General features: G+C 30.6%; 4 protein-coding genes across 4 annotated transcripts; 2 read left to right on the plus strand and 2 right to left on the minus strand.

Moving 5' to 3' along the window:
- The first annotated feature begins 979 nt into the window (after positions 1-979).
- Positions 980-1372, plus strand: LOC125834137 (egg cell-secreted protein 1.2-like). The gene has a single exon (XM_049513324.1). The coding sequence runs from the start codon at positions 980-982 to the stop codon at positions 1370-1372; it is 393 nt and encodes a 130-aa protein (XP_049369281.1).
- Positions 1373-3421: 2049 nt separating this feature from the next.
- LOC125834003 (uncharacterized protein At4g08330, chloroplastic-like) lies at positions 3422-9393 on the plus strand. Its single transcript, XM_049513179.1, has 2 exons — positions 3422-3759; positions 8693-9393. The coding sequence occupies exons 1-2, from the start codon at positions 3683-3685 to the stop codon at positions 9087-9089; spliced, it is 474 nt and encodes a 157-aa protein (XP_049369136.1). The 5' UTR covers positions 3422-3682; the 3' UTR covers positions 9090-9393.
- A 6222-nt stretch (positions 9394-15615) lies between these two features.
- LOC125833977 (stress protein DDR48-like) lies at positions 15616-16963 on the minus strand. Its single transcript, XM_049513152.1, has 2 exons — positions 16284-16963; positions 15616-16017 (listed from the first exon to the last, which is right to left on the minus strand). The coding sequence occupies exons 1-2, from the start codon at positions 16944-16946 to the stop codon at positions 15832-15834; spliced, it is 849 nt and encodes a 282-aa protein (XP_049369109.1). The 5' UTR covers positions 16947-16963; the 3' UTR covers positions 15616-15831.
- A 6012-nt stretch (positions 16964-22975) lies between these two features.
- Positions 22976-24616, minus strand: LOC125833991 (abscisic stress-ripening protein 1). The gene is made up of 2 exons (XM_049513165.1): positions 24406-24616; positions 22976-23474 (listed from the first exon to the last, which is right to left on the minus strand). The coding sequence occupies exons 1-2, from the start codon at positions 24553-24555 to the stop codon at positions 23295-23297; spliced, it is 330 nt and encodes a 109-aa protein (XP_049369122.1). The 5' UTR covers positions 24556-24616; the 3' UTR covers positions 22976-23294.
- Positions 24617-26168: the final 1552 nt, after the last annotated feature.

Here is a 26168-nt window from a genome sequence, read left to right on the forward strand (position 1 = left end):
CTAAATACGTTTATTTAGTGACACAAATAGTATATTTTTAGCTATCTTTATAAATGCTACTAAAGCCTATAACGATATTGGATCTAATGACAATTAAGTAATGTCGGTAAAGACTTTAACACTCTTTGTTAATGTACTTATTTATTACCGTTAAAAAATATTTTTGTTATAGCGCATATTGTTGATTCAAATTAACTAAATACTCAGGTTGGATATAAAGAGCACAAAGCAAGGCTAAATACTTATGGTTGATCGATTAGTGAAGTAATATAGCGAGGGAAAGGTGAAAAGAATCAAATAACACATAGGCCATGAATTGAAATAAATTTCAATAAATGCACCAAATGGTTTTATAGTTTCTTGATTTATGATTCTGAATTTCAAGATAATATAACGACTGGTTTCACAATTAAATTATTTTGTTATATTAATAATATCCTTTTAAAAACAAGAAATACAAAAAATGAAGTTAAAATTATTAAATTTTATCGAAACATTAACTCGTTAGGTTCCGTGTATTCTAATTATATATATAATCGGAGATATTCATCAGTCTAAAATAAGTACGTTAGGTATTTGATTAGGTAGCTTTTATAGGTGATGAAAAATTCATAAATATTTTTCGTCATAGTTGTATGATTAAGCCGATTCCTTTACAAAGTAATCCATCCTTAATTAATTAATATTTCTACCAAACGAAATAAAAATAAAATACTTTGATTAGGTTTACAACTTTTCACATTCCATACACATATATTATTAACTGAAATCATAAACTTTAAACTAATTACTATGATTAAAGTTAATTTACCAAATTAATTGATCTTAATTAATATTCTGCCTCTTCAACTTTTACATCCGTTACGTTAGTCTCTATGACTACTCTATGTACACCTATAAATAACCATCCCCCAAAAAATCATATTTTCCATTATATTCCACGTACTATATACTATATTTTCATATTTCCCATTTCAATATGGTACCTTTCAAACTTTCACTAATACTACTTGTTTCATGGCTTCTAACAACTACTGCTATAGCAACCAACATGTCCAAAATTAAACCTGGCCAAGGTATTGCTGCTAGACTTCAAGTACTAGAAGGCGAAGACGGAGGAGGAGAAGCTAGCATGCCAGTATGTTGGAACGCGTTATTTGAGTTGAAATCGTGCACGAATGAGATCATACTCTTCTTCTTCAATGGTGAATCTTATTTAGGGAAAGATTGTTGTAGAGCTATAAGAACTATAACTTATAATTGTTGGCCTTCTATGCTAAGTTCCGTTGGTTTTACTGCTGAAGAAGTTGATATTCTTCGTGGTTATTGTGGCACCCCTTCACCTGAATCTGCTGTAGAGTTTAATGTCTAATTAAGATAATTTTTGCAAAGGTGAAATTAGGATTTCGAAAGTACTTTTGGATTTAATAGTAATAATTTTGGAATGTGCTAAATTTGGTTATAATATATATGATGAACAGCGCTAGCTTTTATTGGATTCCAATGATATTTGTCTTTTATCACTTTTTTTTTTCACCCGAATATTCTTCATTAAAGTTTTGCATGATGATGTTATATAAGAGAAAGTTATGATGATTTTATGGTGGGGGATATATAATGAGCAAAATCAGAAAAAGGAATATATGTAAATATTTGAGCAATCATAAATCACACACCAATTATAGCTTGTGAGGACTTAATTATAATATATAGTATAAGTGATACAATAGATATACTTATCATCAGAGAGATTGTGATGGATTGATAAAATATATATTTCATATTTATGATTTTTTGTGTGTATTTAATTACGTGTTTGCATTACCCTTACAAGACATTCATCTCGCAAAAGGCAAAGAAATTGTCTTTGTAGTAAACATTTTTATCCTTAAAAAGGAAATTTTCTAATACGAAATTAAATTACTCGTGATTTAAAATGGATACCAAGAATATGTACTATTACTTAATCATAATTAAGTTATAAACTTTTATGTGAAAGATGCATGTCTTATATTAATAGAGTATAGTATAATGATCCCTCAATATAAATAAGTATTAATTTATTATAATCAGACCTACTAATGCATCTAATGATTGTTAACCATAAAACTTGCAAGCAAAATATGAATATAAAAAGTTGTAACAGCTGAAAAATAATTATTGGAGAAAAAAAAGACTTTTTTCCTCTTCTAACTTGTAATCGTATTATATACGTTGACATCGACCTATAAGACTATTCTTCTATATTTGCTTTTCACTATAAACTAAAAAGAATAATTCAATAAAAGACTACTTTATTTGTTTTCTAGAACTAATACGACATACTATACCAAATCAAATTGACAACCAACACTAAATATATATATGTAGAGAGTAAAATCTTGAGAATGAGTTCTGAGTTCTGACCAAGTCATGACCATTAACTATTAATTATTTTCCTTTTATTCATAACTTTCATTCATAAAAGCTTATATGCATATGATATTTATATTAAATTATTAATATAAATGCTGCATGTTTAATAGTAATTACTTAATTATATCTAGTTAATATATACTTTTTCACTTATTAATTACTTAGCATCTTAATCATACATTCATATTAATTTAAATTAATTTGATGTAGGTATTCAGATAACCAGATAAGTATTCACCATATTTATTTTCTTTATATTTTACAATCTTGCTTCTTTTTCTTTTTTGAAAAAATAAAAGAGAAGAGATTGATCTTTCTTCTTTATTTTTGAAGTATTCACCTCCAAAAGCGAGTAGGACAACTAAAATTTTCGTACCTTTAGTTAAATGTCTCAATTTATGAATTTGAACTTTAAAATGGAGGTATTTTTGGTAAAAAACATTTTTCTATTACAAGTTTGAAAATTAATTCAAATGTAATGATCTTAAATCAATATAAAAGGAAAAAATGAAACATATCTTGCAAATTGCCCCGGATCAAAACACGTGCTCCCAGAGCTAACTGAGTATGCTATAATTGACAAAGGCAAACAAAACACGTGCTCCCAAAGCCAGAACACAGACACCAACCTCTTTGTCACTAACACAAGTGAATAAGAAATTAGAAAAGATAATATCATCAAAGGCAGCGATATCACAATTTAGTTATGAAATTTAAAGTGTAAATATCTAATATTGTGAGTCAAGAAATTCGAATAATATATATACAAAGACGCTGACTAATTACTTGGAAATAAGGATCATATGTTATTTATTCAATTTCAATTCTATGCGATACAAATCTTATTAGTCGAGCAGGTGAATTCAAAATATCAAATGGTCATATTATAAAAGAAAGAAATAATACAAAAAAATTTCCTCAATTTTTTTTTTTTTAATTTGCCAGTAATTCAACATAGCTAAGTATAAATTATTAATTTGTGGGAGCCACCCCCCACCTCCCCATGTTCAACAACATGATGTCGGATTCAATCAAATTACTCTAACGCTTAAACCCTTCTCCTCTCCTATTTTCCCATCATTTTCTCCGTCCCTCCTCCTCTTTTCTCCGGCTAAACTTCCGGCGGAAGGCTCTAACTCCGGCGTGACGTCCGACTTTACTTTAATTAACTCGAAAACACTTAGCCGTTGAGTAGTGAATAAGCACCAACACCACCTTTCTTAGTTTCTCCGCCATTGCTAATCGCTTGTATTTTTTCGGTGCATTAATGGAAACTTCAAGTGGGTATCTGAATTATCATCAAAATTCCTCTTTTGGTTCTTCTAGAAGAGATGTCTATTACAGGTTCGCTTACTTCTGCACCTTTTTTGAAGTGAAGAGTCTTAATTTAATATCTGATTAAAATAATTGTGATTCAAATTAGAGTTTCTATTTGAAGTCTTTGATTTTGAGTTTAAGTGTGCTATTAGGTGCTATAATTGGTGTTTCATGGTTCTCAAAGTATTAATTTAAGAGGAATCTTATGATGGTGACTTGAACTTTTTATTTTTAGAACTAGGTTTCTGTTTTGTGGTTCCATTTTTAATTTCTTAAGTAATAACACATACTTTAATATCCAAAAGGGAAAAATTGTCATTGGGAATTGGAATTTGTGGGTGGTAAGTATTGAGTCTGGCCATGTTTTGGTAGGTGCACTAATTAATTTTTGTGGAATCATTTGCTGTGTGGGTTGGTTGGATTTTGCTGTTGGAATAATCATATCAATTTTAGGGGGAAATAATATGCTCATCTTGAGCTGCAATTATTTAGGTCAAATCGGACTCAAGTTTATTCGAAGTATCTCAATGGTGTTACATTGTCGACTTTTTAGGAAAGAGGAGGAAGATGACTTCAATCTCTTGTTTGGTTTCGGAGAAATAAATGACTCACGAGGAATGGAAAGAAACATATTATATTTGATCTCTAAGTTCGTGCATAGATGATAGAAATATTGAGTATGTCATCATGACATAATGCTAATCCATATTCCACACGGCCAAGGAAGCATCGGTTTTGATCTCATTATGACTTGGTCGTTTGGAATAGCAATTAATTCGATCAGAAGATTCATGAAAGTATGAAAATACTAATTGAGTTCCTCTGTTTTAAGTTTAATTTCCATGTTAGTGAGAACACATGTTGTGTAATTTAGATGTTTATTTATAGAGTGTTAATACCTGCACTTTTGCTGTTCTTGGGGAAAAAAGAATTAGTGTTGTATTAGGTAATGAAGTGAGTGAAGTTAAGTGTACATGCATTTTAATCTACCTCCCTATTGTTGGCATTGCTGCTCGGATATGGAGAAGCGAGAGTTTGAGCACATTGGACAAGAACTTGTTGTTTTTTCTTACTTAGTTGAGGAGTCAAGTTTCTTTAGCTAAAAAGATTAGATTATATTGTCCTTATTTTTGTTGCAAAAAAAGAGAGAGATTATACTATAAGAAATTTAACTGAATTATAAGGTAAATATTATATCTTTTATAGGAATTCATATTTGATATGAGACAAACTGTACCTGTTACAATGTTGTAGTCTCACTCTTTCTCTTGAAGGATTTCAGCTACTTGTTTGCATTTCATTTGGTGCTACACTGCTATCTTTTGATCTTCTACTTATTTCAAGTTACGAAGTTTTCTAGAATCTTTTCATTCTGCTTTGGTTAAAGATCTCATTGTATCGTTCCTTTTTAATTCATAAAAAAAGAAGAGAGAGAAAAGGTAAACCATGTCTTGTTCCTTTATTCCTTTAAAATGAAATTTTAGATACAGCATTTAGGCAACAACTATGTCTCATTCTTAAACTAGTTGACACTTGACTGTTAGCTATATGAATCCTCATTGTTCATGTCGCCTCATTTAAAGCTATCTCGATTCAATATTTAAAAATTTAGTTTCTTTAACACTAGTAAATTTTTTACTTTTTCTATTGATATACAAATCTTTAACAAGGCTAAAAAAATCCTATCTAAAAAAGACTTATAGTAAATTTATCAACATGATTAAACTTTATGGTTTATCCAACTTGTTGTTTTGATGAAAAAACTTAATCCAACTAATTGGTATCCCCGATATTATTTCTTTTATTCTATTGTGTCCTATTTCACTGGGTCTCATGGGCTCCAAGAGATTCTAGGTATTTTGATACTTCATTCCATATGATTTTTTTCATTCTATCTCATCGCTATTAACTCCTTAAATCACTGTGGTTTTTTCACCTATAGAGTATTTCTCCATGGTTCGAGCATTTGGTTGACGTCTTTGCTAGATTCGTCAATTAACACAATACCGCTTATAAAGAGCATACTACCATGTGACATATGTTTAGTTAGTTCATCTATAATTAGAATAAACAAGTACAGCCTGAATGCTGATCTGTGGTATAATTACTTCTAGGTATTTTGATACTTCATTCCATATGATTTTTTTTCCATCTGATCGCTTTTAACTCCTTAAATCACTGTGGTTTTTTCACCTATAGAGTATTTCTCCATGGTTCGAGCTTTTGGTTGACGTCTTTGCTAGATTCGTCAATTAACACAATATCGCTTATAAAGAGCATACTACCATGTGACATATGCTTAATTAGTTCATCTATAATTAGGATAAACAAGTACAGCCTGAATGCTGATCTGTGGTATAGACCCCCGATTATGGAAAACTCATTTATTTTTACTACCACTATCTTACACTAGTGTTAGCTCCTTCCTACATGTCCTTTATGACATGTATATGTTAATATGAATTGATTTTTTCTCCAACAACCACCAAAAGACTTCTTGTGATGCTCTATCGTATGCTTTCTCAAGGTAAATAAACACCATGTATAGATAGTGGACAGATAATTTCTTAAAGTTTAAAGTTTGACTAAAATCTGATTCGGTTATCGACATTGCATTCTCAATCCTTGACAATCACCCTAAAGTTGTAATATGTCTTACATTCAAGTCATTTTCTTGGTCTTGTGAAGATCACAGCTAAAATAAAGGGGGGGAAATGAGGGCTCCGACCACTTTTGATAGATACTGGACAGCTAAATTCTTAAGTTCAAACTAATGTTCACACGACCATAAGTAAGGCCTTAAAATTGAGAAACCTATTAAATCTGTAAAGAAAACAAGGGGTTTTGTGGACATGTTTGAGCTTTAATAATCAAATAGAAATCCTTTAGAAGCTTCTCTGTCTATGGGTTGAAAATTGCAGTTTGATTTTTCACATATGAAAATGGACAAGAAGAGCGAGGAAGGTGACAAAGGAATTGTCTCTTAAATAAAATATCACCAACGAATTAAGTTTTCTCTTCTCTCATTTTCTCCTGCCTTCTGAATTTTCCTTCTTTACATCCCAGCATGGTTTTCGTTTCTTGCTGTATCTTTGGCATGTTGGTCAAGGGGTTTAATGCATGTATTGTTCATTCGGTTTACATCTAATTGAGTTATTGACTTGAAACATCTGTTTCATGGATGAAAGTTGGTACCTTTGTGGTTCATCACTTCATCTTAGTTGGAGATGTTATAGCCACTTGTTCAGATTTCACCATTGAAGATGAGGCTATGGTTTGCAATTAGAATGATGTTATATGAACTGCTTATCGAGGGGATATTTTGGTTATAGATTAATATATTGACAATTTTGTTCTCATTGAATCGTGAGGTTCATATTTTAGGTTTCGATTATTGATAAGTACACCAATTATCTCTAAATAGTTCCATATACTGTACTACTTCTAATAACAGGTTGTCAGTAATATAAGGTAGTTTTGAAAAGTAGTGAATAGATGAATTGATATTAGCCTTTCACAATGTAGTGCTCTATTATCGGGAATGATGAAGTTATTCACATTTGTCAATGTTGGATGAAAAGTTTGGCTATCGCTGAATCATTGAAGATCTTGAACTTTAGGGCTCATGGGTGTGATTCTACATGTTGGATATTAGTCTCAGTATCTTATAGTGCAAAGAAATGGCTCCATATTGACTTTGAAGATTTGATGGTGTTGCTTAGGATTTAGCCATTTTCTGGAAAGTGTTTTCTAGTAAATCTAATTACTCAACCAGCACTGTATTTTGGGCAAAAGTATCTGCCGTAGATTTTGTCACTGATAGAACACGTTAGGGGTTCTTTTTCTTTCTTTATTTTTCTTGGAAGAGAGGGCAACAATGTCTGATATAATTTCTTTCAGTGAGCTAAAAAATTTTACCTAGTCAAAAGCGAACAGTGCAAAAAGGCACTAAAGTCGGTTTGAGGTTGAAGCACAAAGCACATTTAAAGCTTGGGTTTTAGAGGAAAAAGCCATCATGATTACTATTGTTCTTTTGGATTTTCAGTTAAATAACTGTCATTACCTTTTTTTGTCAATTAGATCTGCGAAAACCATCATTTTGGAGTTTGTGCTTTTCATAATGTTTTTTTGAACTCCAAAAAAGTAAAAGTAAAATTGAATTTGCACCAAGTAGCAAAAAAAGGAAAAAGGGAATGGACACCAGTCATGGCTTAGCAAAAGTTGATTTGATGCCAAACAAAAACTCATCTCCCTGGTTATGGTTCTATATGAAACTTAGCAGAGACTATATTTATACCTACTTATGGTTTACGCTAGAATGTCTGAGAACTTAAGATGTATCTGTTGTTTTGAATTCCTATTTAAGGCTGATTAGTAGCATAACTACTTCCTATTATATAAAGGTAAAGTAATTCTGAGGTAAGCTTCACATTTTGTGCAGAACTAGCCACTAGGAACCTGAAGCATCTAAATCATAAAGAAAATTGAGATACAGTTTTTAGTCTACACTTCTGAGAAATGCGGGTGCTTTTTTGATTTTTTACTAACTCCGTCTTCTTAAAGAGGCGTTAACCAGTCACAAAGTGCTCCCCGGCTAGTGTGCTGGTAGGGGCAGGTTGGCATACATAGAGTTCCTCTTGTCTGCTTAGTTTTATTAAAGAGAATGATGCCTGTGTGTGAATCAGAATGAACCTCTAATGGACATGGGTCATTCTAATGTTGTATGCTTTGTAAATATATGAGGTGTGTATTTGCTAACTGTCCCAAACATAGAGAAATGGTATGTGAGCGAAAAGTGAAAAAAAAATAAATCATTTAATCCAGTTATTTGGATTAACGTATTGGTTCTACCGTGGATTGTGCCATTCTTTCTTTTACCTTCGTAGATATTGTCTTTACTTATTATGTCTAACTGCTTCTTTAGCAACACAATCATCTATCTGATTTGTTTTTGATGCAGCTGTGGCAGTTGTGGGTATGAGTTAAACCTTAACTCATCAAGTCGCAATACTGCTTCCATTGGATCCAAGTATGGGAAGTCCATTAAGAAAGGGATGATCTCCTTCTTGTCCATTGATGAGAGCAGATTTACCCAGGTTGATGAATTCAAGTGTGTACCGTTCTTTTTCTCCAAACGTTCTTGGGGCTTGTTCCAGCGGCGAACAAAACTTCAGTGCAGAAAATGTGGTAACGATATTGGAATTGCTTATGATGATAGTGCTTCTTCTTACCCACTTGTAGCCGATGCATCAGATACAGCCTCTGGTAGTGAAATAACCACTCATAGGAAATACAATATCAAAATCCGCTCGTTGCAACCGTCTTCGTCAGCATCGGGTACTCCTCTCCCTGAGTGATATATAATGCCTGTGAATAATTCTTCTGTGAGGAAAGTTTGGCATGTATTTATGATCATGCAATAGCACTTTGCTGAAATTTTAAAATTCGAGGTGCTTTTTAGTTTCCCGTTATATTACTTATCAAGTAAATAAGACTGATCAGATTACAGGCTTGGTTGGAGGATATGTATAATTTTCTTGCTATCCATCTCTCAAGAGGTGGGCAAGCGCTCTTTTGGGGGATGTAGTTTGTATTTTGTACATAAGAAACAGGACTGTCAATGAGGTGTGGATTTGAAGCAGCTAAGTTTAGCATTTGTCATTTTTGATTGTGTGTTTTGAATACCTATCAGTCAATCTTCAAGCTGTCACAACTTACGTCTATAAATTCATGGCTGCTTGGATCAGTGCTCTCTCTCTCTCTCGCACACACACACAGAGGAGGGTGGTCTTAGCTGTTACTCTTGTGTATTTTACGGGCTTTTCTAGTTTGTGTCTTATTTGTCAACACATTCTAATTGAAAATTTAGTTGATCGTTGGCTGTGAGAGATCTTGTAGTTGAAGAAATAGGTCTTGACAACAATCAATAGAACATAATCGGGTTTGGGGGATGGTGGAAGCAAATAAGAGAACATTAGATGTTCTGGTTCATGAATGCATGTTCCTCTTCAGTACACATCCTTCTATGAACTGTACGAGTAGTCTCTCTTCCCCCAACCGTGCTAAACATCCTTACAAGCTTTGGATTCTGATCGAGAAAGAGATTACAAAACAAGTGAAACTGTACCTCCCTCTTCTCGTTGGTGTCTGATGTTTAACTTGTTTGTGCTACTAATACTTATTGTGCACACACATTTATCAGTATTTATCTCTTACATAAGTTGATCATATAAAAATTCATATAAGCTGTTCTTGTTACCTTATAGCTCCTTTAGTTTTCCTTTCTCAAGTCATCCTTTTAAAATATTAGTATTCATAGGTACCCAAGAAAAGACTACTAATTGGACTTTTCAGCCATTATGGACCATAAAAGCCCAGTCCACACCCTACAAATAGTGCAACAAGATCGTACACAAATTCTAGCATGAAATTTGGAGTTCATTCAGATAGTTTTGAGTCGAGAGTCTATTGAAAATCACTTTTCTACCTTCATAATTTATTTGTGGGATTACGTTAGTATGTTGTTATTTTAGTGTTCACATAATTGTTTGACCCCGTCTATTGTACAATTTGCACTATTATATACTACAATGGACATCATTCAATCAACAAAGAACAATCAATATGGTTCAATTATTTCAAGCAACATTTATTAGTTTTACCATTTAGTCAATGCTGGTTAATACTATATACTATATAGACTGCTTCAATATGTGACTCGTACAATTGAGACTTTCCCATAGTAAGTTCTAAAATCGATCCATAAAGGAGAAATAGAGCTCCCTTCTCCATATTTTTTTTTTCTTTCAAATTTCCCATATCCAATATTCGATATCTGTATTGGAGTTTGATTAAATTTAAATTTAAGCATCACAGAGCTCATTTTTAGAGGCGACACTCTCAAGTCTCAACAATTTTTTTCATTCTCATAGGTTTGAATTTGATGTTGGTCCTTTCTCCATGGAGTGATCACAATTCACAATTATTACACTACAATCAAACCCATGTAGGTCCATTCTCCATGTTAGATTGTTTGATCACAAACTTTGAGAATAATTTATAATCAACATTCTATATAAATATCGATAACGCTAAATATATTTGCGAAAAATTATTGCCACTAAATGTCTTGTAGCGCAGGTAAGTGGTTATCAATTTGCTTGACAAGGGGCCCCCTCCTTTACCACAGAAATTAGGTGTAGAAAAATTGAAACAAAGTAGGTGGCAAAGTGGTTCATCTTCTTAATACCTATTGATGTTGAAAGGACCCTTAGCTAGCTAGTTCCATTTAATGCCATATTGCCAATTGGAAGAAGGCACTTTGCAATAGTGCATTTGATTACACATATTTTAAGCTCAAGCATATTCTAGTAGGAAGAAAAATTAAACTTCACTTAAAAAGAACTTTGATTTTGACAGCTTTAATTTGGACGTGCATGGTGACTAGCTAGTATTTGGTTCTTCATAGTTCATCATACATAATGCTTTCTCCCTTTCGTTTACGTGTCCCGTTTATTAAAAATAATTATCCGCTTTAGCTCAAGTTATAAGAATAAATTGTATTTTTAGAAAGAACAACTTTCACATATAGCAGACACAAAAATCATATATGTATGCTATAGCTATAGTTTGCATAATTGCGCTCCATAGCAAACATAAATATGTATATTTCGCTATACATATACAAAAGAAAGTAGTTGTATATAATCTGTTTCTGTTTCGGTATACATATACAAAAGATCAATTGTATAATCCGTGTTTGTATAAAGCGAGAAAGAGAGAAAGGCAAAAGAGAACTGGGCAGGAATATTTGTATTGTATAATTATAAGTGTATAGGATGAAGATATATGTATTGCATGTGTATATACAATTTTCTCTCGCTTTATACAAATAGAAACACAATTTATATATTTCTGTTTGTATAAGCGGGAGAGGCGAGGGAGAGACTGGCGAGCGAGATCTGGGAGAGTGGCGAGCGAGATTTGGGAGAGGGGAACGAAAATATATGTATATATACAATTTTCTCTCGCTTTATACAAACACAAACACATTTTATACATTTGCGTTTGTATAAAAGCGAGAGAGGCGAGGGAGAGAACGAGAGTGGCAAGTGAGATTCACTAGGAGAGAGGCGAAATAGCAACAGTTTGCTATGGAGTACAATTAAATCAAACTATGTTTATATCATTTAATTTGAATTAATAGTTTGCTATTATATACAATTTTCCCTAAAAATAAACACTTGATTAAAGAACGAGAAGAGTATATTATCTATCATTATAAAGATTTTGTATACTCTTTAAGAACGATACATTGTTGATACATAAAAAAGAATACTTATTTAAGAAATCATTTTTTAATCTCTTTCCTTAAATGTCTCGCCCAATTAATACACTAATTGGAGCTATATGATTAGACATGAAAAAAAAATTGACTTCATATTTTTTTTAAAAATAATAATAATTTCATTTTGTCAAAACAATCAATTATATTTAGAACAAAAGATATATATACTAATTAATATTGCTTATTTACTCTTCTATATATGTTGATATACTTAGGTGTACAATTAACAAAACTGTCACTCATACAATTAACTCGATATCTGGGTCACAATCATCAAGATCACGATTTCGATATAATGATGTTTAAAGTGCCAATAATTAATTTTAAAAATCTTTATCTCTATTTACCGTCTAAAATGAGAAGAACAAACTATAGGTGTTGAATGATTAATGGTGACAAATGTGTAAAATTAATCATAATCAAACACATGACTTGATCTTGACTTTGATTTATCAATTTGCCTCATCGACTAAGTTGCCTGTCGGCAGACTCAAATTTTTGCACACACGGAACTAATAGAAAAACTACAAAAAAAGGAATTGTTAAAATTTGACCATTTGTCAAAAATAATTACAATCGTTAATTAATATACAAAAGATATATATATATATATATATATTATTTTCTTATTTATTGATTATTATTTTGATGATTTTGATATAAGAATCCCAAAAGAAATAGGAGATAAAAGACACACAAGTCACACACAATGTAAAGTGTCATTGTTATATATCAGCTTAAATACCTTCAACACAATTGTGTAAAACACGTGTACTCATTAAGAAAAACATCTCAACCACCTAACTAACTCTTAACTAACTAAGCTAATTGATCAATTTACATGAAAAGAACAAAGCTACAAAATAAAATATCGCATATTTTTTCTGAAGGAGTAATCCGTTGAAGGAGGGGCTCGCGTCTGATTAGCTAGTTAGTGAGGCAATAGCTGAGTTGTGCTCTTTGTGGGACTTAATCCAACACCTTATGATATGAGCTGACGACAACCATGCTTGTCTTACCATGCTTGTTTCTGGGTAAATTTTTTGTAAAATTATTAGTAGCTAATTATATTGATACTAAGAAGGCAGGAAATTAAAATATTAAGGCTTTTAAAAGGTTTAAAATTAACAAATCAACAATTGACATCAAATTTATATTTGGTTCTTTCTTTAAATTGGATTTCTTGCTACATGTTGTGTTGCTTGCAGTGTCAAGGCGCTATCAATAAACATGTTGCTAAATAGATGGATTTTATGAACGTTCATGAATGATAAATCATATCAAATTGAAAGTTGGATGCTATCATAAAACTTGTATCGGGGCTGGACGGAAAATTGAATGCAGTGATAGAAGGGAGCTTGACTGTAAAATCCACCCATCGAGCTTCAAATTCAAACAGTACTATAATAACAAAAAAGTAAAAAAAAAAAATCCTTAACTAAGAGAACAAAGAAGAGGTTCAAGTTGTAAGTAATAATATATAAACTCGTAATTATAAATTAATAATTTCTAAGATCATTTATAAACTATAATTGTACACTTGCACTAGAACCATCTAATTAGTTGTACTAGAACCATATATTGCGATAAATGGACAACTCATGACAATTATCAAGATTTCTTTCAAGTAAAAGATATGTGGTGGTCAGTAGTGCAATAATGTTAAAGTAGATTTTTAATATGGGGCACTTGGGATTAATTTCAATCTCCATCACTGGTGGCACACACAATTTTCCACTTTACATTAATTGATATGACTTAGTTTTCATGTACATTATATTCAAATTCACTATTTGGAAAGCCATGGAAATTTCACAACCACAAAGATTTGGATATTATTCATTTCTTGCCCAAATCAAGAGAGTACTTGTTGGATTAATTTTCCACACAATATTTGATATCAATTTTGAAGTTCCAACTAATTCATATTGATTCCCTTACCGAGGGAAGGTTCTCCACTATATATATATATATATATATATTAAACTCACTAAATTAATACTTAGTTAATTAATAACTTCTCTAAGATAATATTTTTTTCCGGTCCCAACTTGAGCCAATGAAAAAAAGCACTCATTTCGATAAAATAATATATTTTCAGAAGACCCCTATATAAATATATGGTCTCATTAATATGATAAATTAATAATTCCTTAAAAGTACAAATATATCTAAGAAAATTTAGTGAAATATGATTCTATTGTGGTCTGTTTTTTGTTAAAATTTAAATTTAGTTGAAACTCATCTCTAACTTTTCTAATTGCATCAAAAGGTTTTGGTGCTGTCTTTTCAAACTGCACCATAAAATTATGAAGAGTTGTAAATGTGATAAGTGCTTCCTTACGCGTAATTGGTTAATTCCGAATGTATTGCATCATCTTCAACTTTATCATCAACATTTTTTTTTCAATAGTATCCACAATTTTTTCTAAATTTTGAACCCCTAAACATGTATCATTTTCACCCATCCAACGAGTTATTAACATCCATTTTATTGCTATAGCTGAGATTATTAATCATGACATCAAGTTCATGAATGATTTTTTCACAAGTGGGTTCATTTAAAATCTTTGAGATTTCATCCCGAACGAATTTTGCGATATCGAAACACTCTTTGAAGTTAATAAATATTAATTTATCGATTAAATGATACCTCTATAAATTAATAATATTTTATGATCCCACCCATATTAATTTAGTGAGATTTTATTATATATATTTTATGTTTAAGACTCAAACTCGGAATATTTAATTAATGATGGAGAAAATTCCCGTAATTGCTTATATTTTGATTATATAACAAAATCCTTTGTCTTTTGATAATTCTGTTCATTTAATAGTTAAACTCGCATACTTCATTTCAAACAATAGGTTTTCATAATTTCATTAATAAGCTATTCAAATATTAGTAAAAATTGATTAATTTTTTTGAATCTACCTTCAATCTACTAATTATATTTTAGTAATTATAGATATATTTCATATTTGCCACTCTTGCTTTCAGGTCCAACAATTTCTTCTTTTAAATCTCTTGCCCTTTTTCTTGGTCTTATATTCTGTTGACTGAGACACTGAGAGTGTTAGGTAGAGAGGAAAACATTTCTTCTTTTAAATCTCTTCCCCTTTTTCTTGGTCTTATATTCTGTTGACTGAGAAACTGAGAGTGTTAGGTAGGGAGGAAAACATTTTCTTCTAATTTTTTCATATTTATTTCATTGGTTAAGATTTTTGAAAATGAGGAAAATGATTTCGCATTGGAATAGGAAAACAAGTTTTACTAGTGACATTCCATATTGATCGTACCCTCTCTACCCTCCAACACACGTCATCCCTACCCCATGTAGGCTGTAGCGCCCATCCCTATCCCCATTCCCCACCACAACCTTTCATAATATTTATTTAGATTAAATATATACAAATTTTTTTAAGATAATATTTTCGCTTAAATATAGAACACAAAGAAAAAAATCTAATATTTTCCTTTTGTACCGAACGGACATATACTTGAGAGTCAACTAGTATGCTAATTGAAATAATTTTAAGAAAAACAATATACGTAATAGTATTATTCACACTCATGCAAAGTACTACAACATGTAGGTGACTTAAAACGCCAAATTGACCAAGTAACGCTTACATCAAACACAAGAGTACTGTAACACACATACAAATTATTTAGGTGCTGAGTATTAATTAAAGGATAGATCGATCAGCACACAACAAAGAGAGGTAAATATATTATGATAGGAGAATTAATTGAAGAAATGATGCTTCTTCTTTCCCTCAGCTTCCTCCTCTTCTTCTTTTGCTTCCTTCTTCTCATGATGTTCATGGAATGCAAATCCACCAGCACCAATTGCAGCAGCTGCTGCTATTCCTTCCTCTATCTTGTGCTTGTGTGCATTCTCTGGGTCTTTCTCTGCCTTGTGCTTCTCATGCTGAAATTTTCATACCATAAAATAATTAATGGAAGAAGAAATTATCATAAAAATGGAGCAGCGTACGTAGTTGCTCCCTTTGTTTCAATTTGTTTGTCTGGTTTTAATCACTTGACACGGAATTTCAAAAAGTAAAGAGAAGACATTTGAATGTTTTATCTTAAACTAAAGATACGCAGGATGTACCAAAATGTCCTTTAATCTTGTAGTCTTAAACATGTTACGTGGAAAGTTAGAATTAAAGAGTCTGTATGAAAAATATTTACCAAAGCAAAGGCACCAGCAGCAACAGCTCCGAGTCCCCCAATTTCTTCAAGATGCTTGTGGTGTTTCTTCTCTTCCTTATAATCTTCAGAAGTTTTGGTCTCACTTTCATTCTCTTCAAAATTAGTAGTCTCACCAACTCCTCCACCATAGCCACCTTCCTCATTACCATAACTTGTTTTCTCACCATATTTGTTGTCATCTCCCCCACCATAACTAGGTTTCTCTCCGTATCCGCTATCTCCATAACTAGTTTTCTCTCCATATTTGTTGTCATCTTCCCCACCATAACTAGGTTTCTCTCCGTATCCGCTATCTCCATAACTAGTTTTCTCTCCATACTTGTTGTCATCTCCCTCACCATAACTAGTTTTCTCTCCATACTTGTTGTCATCTCCCTTACCATAACTTGTTTTCTCACCATATGTATTATCTCCTCCGTAGGAGGTAGGTTTTTCACCATATGTATCATCACCATAACTAGTTTTCTCACCATATTTGTTGTCATCTCCGAATGTGGTAGTTTTCTCACCATAGGTGCTAGTTTTTTCACTCTCTCCATAGGTTGTTTCTTCATATGTAGTTTTCTCAACGGGGGTGTCTTCCTCCTCGTTCTTGTGGTGGTGGAAGAGACCACCAAAGTGGTGTTTCTTCTCTTCAGCCATGATGTTTTTTGGTGATAATTTTATATGAAAAAAATGTAGTATTAGTAGAACAAAATATATACTTTGGGATGTTTTTTTCTTGTTAATATTAAGTGGTATTTATAAGTGGAGGTGAAGTGGGGGCTAATTAATTAGTTTGTCCAATGAACGTGTACAAGTTCTTATCCAATATTCATGATTTATTTTTATGATGGAAGTTTGTTACGTGGATTTTTTCAATCCAAGTGGAGAAAATAATTGAAGTAAGCTTAATTCTATTGTTAAAATCAGCGCAGCTGATATGATGTATAACTTGCTTTATTCATTTTGTTTGTTTATGGGGGAAAAAACTTTACTTTTGTTTTTTCCCCGTAATTAACGTCTCTAACTACGTATATATTATGATGTGCCTGTTCATTTTAATTTGTTTGTTTCATTAGTTCTTTAATCTGTTTTAAAAAATTATTTGTTCAATTATTACTTGTTGAATAAAACCATTGATTCAATGAGTGTTATAAACTAAAAATTTCAAAAGTCTTGATTATTTATTTCTTAAATTGTGTGCCAGGTTATAAAATTGTGAGTATTGTTTCAGAGTGGAAAATGATTTTAGAGTAATTTTTGAATTTTTGTGAATAATTTGAAATAAAAAATAATTATTTTTTTGAAATTCCTAAAAAATTCAAATTTTTCTGACTAATGTATCGAGATTCAACTGAAAGACAAACCTCCTTATTTTAAAATCACAAGATATTTTGAGGATGACAACGAGATGTTTGGCCGCAAATTATCAGATCAATACGCGTTTGCTATACGCTTTGATCAACTGTGAGTTTATTAGTTACTTTTTTTATTCAGATTTCAGATAGTCTTTGTCATAACGTTAATTAAACATTACTGTTACTAAAAGAAAAAAAAAAGAGAACCATAACTCGTTTTTATAGAATTTGTTAATCTTTCAACAATGTCACGTTATCTGTATATTTAAGATCCTATTAAAAGCACAAGAAAAAGTTGGATATCACACTTGGACATGTTGAATATTTTGAACCTAATTAATCCCCAACCCCTCCCCACATGAAATGCTTGATATATAGTAATTTCTTTTAACTATACAAAGAAATTGTGATCGATTGGTTGGAAATAAGTTATGTCAAATTAATTATTTCTAGATAAGTTACTTCACCATGTATATGAGATTAACTTATCCTATCGTTTAATACTAAAGTATAAATGATGAAATAAACAATTTTAGAACTGTCTAATATCTCCAACCAAATACAAAATTAAATAATCTTATATTTTATCCCTAAAATTATTTTATCCTATACTCCAAGCCAGATGGCTCATTAATGTATTGATAGCGTCGGCATTATGATTATTTTGAGGAGTGTCGGCAAAAGCTTTTTCGTCGAATAGTTTATTTGTATGCTAGTCTTTAATTTGTTGGTTTATTGTCTTTGTCCGTCTAACTGCCATTCTAAAGGGAAAAGCCCTAGCCTCCCCTCCTCCTCCCCATCCAAATTTTAAAAAAAATTTCGTTCGATGTCTGATATTTATATTGGAATTTGGCTAATTTAAATTTGTATATTTTCAAGGCTCATTTTTTGGGGCGACACTTTTAATAGGGTTTATTTCATACCTAAAGGTCAACCAGAGACCTTTAATTAAGGATGGAAGAATCTCAATCATCTCACCATAATCCATATTGATAAACCAAAGCTAGCCCCCCTATCCCAAAAAAATAAAAATAAAATAATTAAACACTTTAATATTAGGCATATTTTGATAGTTTGAACACAAAATTTCTAATTAAAAGTAAAACTAAATTCAATAAATGGCATGAAAAAACTAATAAGTTTAGAATAACGTTCATGGAAAGAGAAAATGTATTTCGACCTACGTGTTGTACTTGTGAAAATTAAAGATGATATTTTGGAGGCACAAATAATTCTAGTTATTAATTAGTAGAACATTCTAGAGATATGTAAAGTAATATATACCTTAAGTACTTGATGTATCTAAGAATTGTTTAGATATTCTAGAGAAGTGGATATTTATAGTGAATTATAGAAATATCTAGATTCTTGTTAGATAGTTGGAAGATAAGGATATCGAGATTTTTCTTGTAGATGTATCTAGAATAATTTCTAGAAGCATCCCTACACAAGTATAAATAGGGAATAGGGGTGACCATTGTTATTTGTATGTAACCCAAGAACAACCTAAATCAAAGAGTCTTCTTCCACAACAAAGTTCTCCTATCCAATATCATCCTTTTCTTTTCATAGCTTCCTCTTCTTTAATTGAGTCTTCTAATCTTAATTAACAATCTTGGGTAAGCAGAAGATTTCTCAATTATACTTTTCTTTTGCTATTCTATGATACTTTCAACTGTTAAATAGACATACATGCAAAAATTAACAAGATTGTGTATTTTTTCTTATAGAATTTCACGAAGTAAGATTCGATGAAGAAAATGTTTGCTAAAAACAACTCATGAATTATCACATCACACCAAATTGACCCAACTGTATCTCGCTATCGATCTCCAAGTCTCTTGTCATTTAGTGATATATCTTTATAGCATTTTCCTAAATTAGATAAAAGAGGAACCTACCTAATAATCCTTTCACCGCGACAAAAGAGACATTTAATGGCAATAATTTTTTTAGTGAATATTTATTAAAAATATTTAATGATAACTAAGTTAGTGTCATATGTCATTGCATTTAAATTTATTAAAGTCTCTAACGATATTTATATAGATTGTTGATTATAAATAGTTAAATACTCATATTATATTATTACCACTAAATATAATATAATATCAATTATATTATTATCGCTAATGCATTGCCGCAAATAAAAATTCTTTATTTAATGTAGTGATTTCTACACGTATGCGTTTTCTTTTGTTTTTTTTTAATACTTTTTTTTCTTAAATGAACAAGGAATTTAATATTTAGGGTGTAGAAAATAATCCAGACGGGATTTATGTCAAAATAAAACACTTTTTTTGACAAGTGATTTCATGTAAAATCTCTCTTTTTTTTTTACATGCATAAAATCTCGAAACATGCTTTTACAAAAAACAACAAAAAGGAAAAAAGAAAAAGAAAAAGGAAGAGGAAGTAAAGAAGCTTTAAAAAAGAAGATTTTTTTAGGTCGATTTTCAATATATAAGAAAAAACTTGTATGATATTTTAAGTAGATTAACCATTAATTTATTATCAAGTCGCGGAGTCGCACATGTATATGTGGTGTCGGGAGAAAGTGATAGATACATGATATATTTTTATCTTTTATAATAACTAATTTAAAAATATTTATTTTACATTTAATAAAATAATTTATAATTATTTTAAATATTTATGACTTATTTTAGATTATAAATTTCAAAAAGCATATTTTTTAAGCTCTGTATCAAATATCATATCATATAATTTGAGACAAAAAATAATAATAATGTATTACTTCCTCCTTTTTCCTTTTTACACGCATATTATCATAAATAAGAAGATAATTTTACTAATTAATCACTTAAAAAAACTTTTTGGGAATTTTACAATACAAATATGAACACTTTTAAAAGGAATTAATTACAAGGATAATATAGGAAATAATTAATTAATATTTTCTTGATTTAGTAAAGTAGACAACTAATATGAAATAATTATTAATTTTAAAAAATGATCAACTAATATAAAACGAAGATTAAGGGGAAAAAATATTTGTTACGATAAAGAAGTGTAAGAATATCCCGTGTGGAATCCGCATAAAGAGTAGTTTAATTGGATGGAGATATTTTAGCTATGGGTGTCGACAATTAGTGAGGTGGGGATTTTGATGTGAAATGGATCACAAGAATCTCATATGAATATAATAATTCACTTCTTTAGCATATGAGTCAAATAATCCTTTTGAATTATTAATTGAACCTTTTGTCATCATGGCCCCATTAATATTAGGACGTGTCGGCAAGGTTTTTTAAAAAAAAATAGAAATTACGATAAAAATTACGATATATAATATCACTTATGTAACTTGTTTTTTTTTTTACTTTTATTAGGGAAGTTATTTTCCTATTTTTTAAGAAGTTTGTTTTCCTAGAAAAATCAACCAAACATGGAAAAATTGACAAATATTTTTCTCCGTACCAAACACACCGAGAAAGGCTAAACTTCATTTCAATTTGTTTGTCTTCACTTTTCATTAGTTTTTAGTTCATTTATAAAAAAAACATAAAAACACTTTTTTATTTTGATGACATTTTAATTGTAATTTCTACGTGACTTGTTTAAGACCACAAGACTAAAAGACATTTTGCTACATTCAACATATCGTAATTTGAAATCAATCAATCTTTTTTATTTTTTTAAACTCCATATCGAATCAAAATCAGAGAAACAATTGAAAGGCAGGGGGTAATACTTTTCCATTAAGTCGTGTGATTAAGCCACATAATTTACTTCTTCTCATCACACAAGCTAAATAACTCATTGAATTGCAAAGTTGACTTAATTTATCAAGTTTCTTTGTGTGATCTTCTGAATTTAATTTTCTCGGAATTTAATTAATTTAAATTTATATGATATAAAATCTATCAAAGAGGGAACTATTTCATATCTTGATTTTTTTATATATTCAATATTTGAATTCAAAATCTTGGTTAAGAAGAATTTGGCACACCATATGGCAAGTTGGAACAATAAATGACAAAAAATAGTTTTTAGTTTAGAGTAGATGAATTATATACATGGCACCATACTTAATATCTTAACTAATCTCAACCTTAGTAATCTAGAATAATTAAGAAAATTATTATCCACTGGTCATTTTGTTTAATATCTCACATGACCCTTTGATCATTATTTAGTCCTTGTTTGTTTTCATTTATTGGATGTCTGAATCTGAATGATTTAGACATAATCTTGAAAATGAATTCTCAAATCCATAATGAATTTAATTAGCTTAATTCGTTCTATATCAATAACTTTGAATTCGTCTCTTTTTAAGAAAAAAGAAGAAGTTAATTAGTTGTTGGGTGATTCTTTTGAACAAGTCATTATTGGTAGATGAATTAAATATATAGTAGGCATTTCTGAATTTCAACTATCCCAAATATCTGAATTAGAAGTTCAAAGTTAATTAGCTGTGAATCTTTTCAATAATTATATATTCTTAAGGGAAAGGGCATAAATATACCTCCAATTTAATTTAGAGTGGATCACAATCCTCATTTAATGAAGTGGTGCATATTAATTCATAATCTAACAAATAATTTATATTTATTCTTTTCGTTAACAAATACTTATTTACTGAAATTTGTCACTTGAGTTTAAAAAATTACCTCACCCATTTTTTTTACACCTTCAAAATCCAACTCACAAAAATAAACTCAATTTCTCTTCTACTCAATCATAAAATGAGTTTGGATCGAATCTAAATAAAAAGGGATAAATTTTTTTGTTAGGTGGATCTCAGTTGGATTGATAGGGAAAAAATAGGTGAAATAGTTTTTTCAAAATCATATGACAATTTTTGAAATTTTAAAAATTATAGTTTTAGAATTCTTTTCTTAATCAAAGCGAAATATTGCTCGGCGCTCTTGATGATCAAAATAATATATATATATATATATATATATATATATATATATATATATATATTACAAAAAGATTCATGTCATCCTACATTTAATTTTAAAAGTATATTTGTTACATAATTTAATCCTCATATATAATCACATCATCATACTTTCGAGATACTTTTTCCTGACCAAGTGACACTGGCTCAATCTAACTTCTTTACTATGAGTAGGATGATATTACACTGTCAAATCATTTCATATAATTTTAAGTATCTGTCATAATAAGTGAAACTAATTAAAAATTTAAAAATAATAATTAAATTAATTATTTAAAAAATAAAGCAATCGACTCACTGTAGTAAATTAAATTATATAGAAATAGTATGGCAATTTTTCAATAGAAAATTGCGAGGAAATAAGAAAAAAGCATCATTATTTAGGAAATCACACAAATCCATTCACAAGAAAAGTCATTTATTTATTACACCACTTAAAAAGGCAATATTATACAAGGTAATTCAACAGAAAATTGCGAGGAAAGTCAAAAACACACATGATTATTTTGGAAATCACAATACATCTACTCAAGCGAGAATAACCTCTTACATCACACAAGATAGGATAAAATATGTTTAGACCTCGCACTTTTTTCAACTCGATCCACTTATAATATCACACTGAACTTATTGTTATTATACACGGTACGATAAAAAAACACGACAACGCTCAGAAAATGAAAATTCAACAAGTATTTAAAATCTTATTAAAATAACAATTTAGAAGAGGTGGTGGTGACCCCCCTCAGCTTTTTTTTGTTCTTTCTTGGCATCTTTTTTCTCATGATGTTCATGGAATGCAAATCCACCTGCCCCAACTGCAGCAGCTGCTGCAATCTCTTCCTCTATCTTGTGTTTGTGTGCATGTTCTGGATCTTTCTTTGCCTCATGTTTCTCATGCTAATTTCATTCATGTTTATTATCACCAACAAAAGAGGGAAAAAGTAATTAATAACAAACACTAATTACTCCCTCTATTCAAATTCATGTGACGTACTTTCAGTTTTAGTTGGTCATAAAAATAATGACATTTATTTTGAAACGAATGGAGTACTAAGTAATTTCAACATCTATATTCTCTTTTTTTAATTTTTTTTTTTTTATAAAGAGTTGAAGTTGTAGAATAATTTTTATTATTACACAATTTATAAAGATGATAGAGAGCTACTGTAATTAGGTGAACTTAATGTGAAATTAGAGTATAAGTGTTTAAATAGAAAATAAACTCTTTTACTCACAAATAAAATCATCTCTTCTCTGTTTATCTTCTTTAATTTTCTCACACCCCTTTCTTAATTACATATATCAAGAAATTAAACTGAAAATGTAAAACAGAAAAAAGAATTAGAATTATATGTTACTTGTGACTTTTTTTCTTTTGTACTAGAGTAAATAAATAATTAGCCAGTAAAAATCCTCCTATTCCGGTAATCCAACAACTTTTGACAAGATCATTTGGGAATAAAAGCAACAAACGTACGTTAGACCATGTAAACTTGTGGTGGAGTAGCTACTCTTCCGTTCTTAATTATCGATTTTTGGATCAAATCGAGGAAATAAAGTAATTTTAGTAGGGATTGATTTATTCCACTTCCCGATGAAAATCCTGACTAATGAACACCAATAAAATAAAATAAATAAATATTAGTGAGGTATAATTATTGTTCTTTAGATCATAATTAAGCACATGATGGTGACCAATCTACTAGGTTCCCGGTAGAAAAACTCTAGAGGAAACAAATGTATCTGATCGTAATTTGAATAGAAGAAAATGATTTTATAAATAATCGATAATAACGTTTATATATAAGGTAAGATTATATAAACGTACCAAGGCGTAGGCACCGGCAGCAACAGTGCCAAGTTTACCGATTTGCTCAAGATGTTTATGGTGTTTAGTTTCTTTTTCGTAGTCGACGGGGCCCTCCTCCGCCTTGTCCTTGTGGTGGAACAGGTGGTGGTGGTGTTTCTCCTCCTCCATCAGATCGATTCTTATCACTATGAAGAGAAAGTGTATGGTGTTTGATACAAATATGATCTTGTCAAGTGCTCTATTTATAATTAAAACTCATTCATTCACTCATAGTCCAAAATAAATTATTGTGCCATGAGGTGGCACTTTGGTAGTCATATCAACTATTGTATAATTTATATAGTTTAATCGTGTAAAATATTTTTTACACTATTATTTGTTGGTTTTTTGAGCATTTTAATATTTTTTTATTATTAAAATTGTCTCATAATTTTGCCATAGGCTTAATAGCCATTCTGCCACAGTAAATATTCATTAGAGGAAATGGGAGTTGTGGCATTACAATTGTTGCCGTTGGAGGACTATCCCTTTTGATTGCTGCAACCTTAGGTATTACTGCCTAATTACTCACTTGTGAATCAATTCCCTTAGGCACTATTACCCTTTATTTGATGGTTACAAAATGTTGGAAGTTACTGTTAGTGGCAGAAGGTGGTCAACCATGACCACTAATTCTTTTTCATTCAATCTCCATTATCATCCATTATTATACCTTGTAACCTATGTAACTTTTAAGACCATTATCTTCACTATTTACTACACCATTTATCTTCTTATTCATTGCTAGGAAGACTTCTTCTAGTATAAATCGTGGTGGTCTTCATTTGGTTTGGGATACACAACATACAAGAGAAAAATATAGAGTGCATAAAGTTTGTCAAAAAGAGAGTTTTTATTAGTTGAAGGAAGATGTTCTTTTTTGTAGAGCTTTGGACTCAACTCTTGTCCAGAGTTGTTGAGTTATACTTTGTGAATGTTGTTGTATCCTAGAGGGGACAAGTCAAAGAGGACTATTGCTGGACCAGTGAAAAACATTTGCTACAGTGGGCTTGAATCTCCTTAAAGAGAGCGAGATATCCACGCCTCAACCTGAAGAGATTTTTGTTTCTTATTTTATTTTTCAATTGTAATCTTGTAATTTTATTATTTTGTAATTTTTCACTAACATTATTACCTAAAGATAATGACAAGACAACAATATAAAAAATGAGTGAAATTATTAAATTATTGAGCTAACTTTTAGAATTAAATTAAGTTCAATTATTTAGTATGATATTAGAGTCAGACTACTGATGTTATAATTTATCCACGTCATGGAGTACAATGTCTTGGGGGTGGGGGATGGGGAGCGTGATGAATATAGAAAGAATCTCACATCAGAGGTGGATGAAGTAACTTGGGCCCTTACGTGATCTTGAACAATCTTTTTTCTATAATCTAATTTTTAGGGTTGAGTTAGGTCCAAAGTTCATTTTAAGTGTAAATAATTTTTTTAACAACTCTTTCACTATTGTTCCATTGGCTGAATGCCATTGCAGATGAAAGAGTACTCAACAGATTTTAATTGCTTAGTTACCTTTAAACTATATTTTTCCTTTTCATTAATTCGATATTAATTATCTTTCCCAATTGCCAATCGCCATCACGTTTTTCCTCCTTAAGTAGGAGGAGGTGCATAATTAGATAGATTAGATTGTGAATCATCAACCAAAATATGGGATTACTTAGAGATTAAGAATAACAGAACACATGTGGCATAGGAGAAAAACAAACACGATGTC

The sequence above is a fragment of the Solanum verrucosum genome, unplaced genomic scaffold, assembly GCF_900185275.1.
Source record: "Solanum verrucosum unplaced genomic scaffold, falcon-dt-bn FXZP01000108.1, whole genome shotgun sequence".
Classification (NCBI taxonomy): Eukaryota; Viridiplantae; Streptophyta; class Magnoliopsida; order Solanales; family Solanaceae; genus Solanum; species Solanum verrucosum.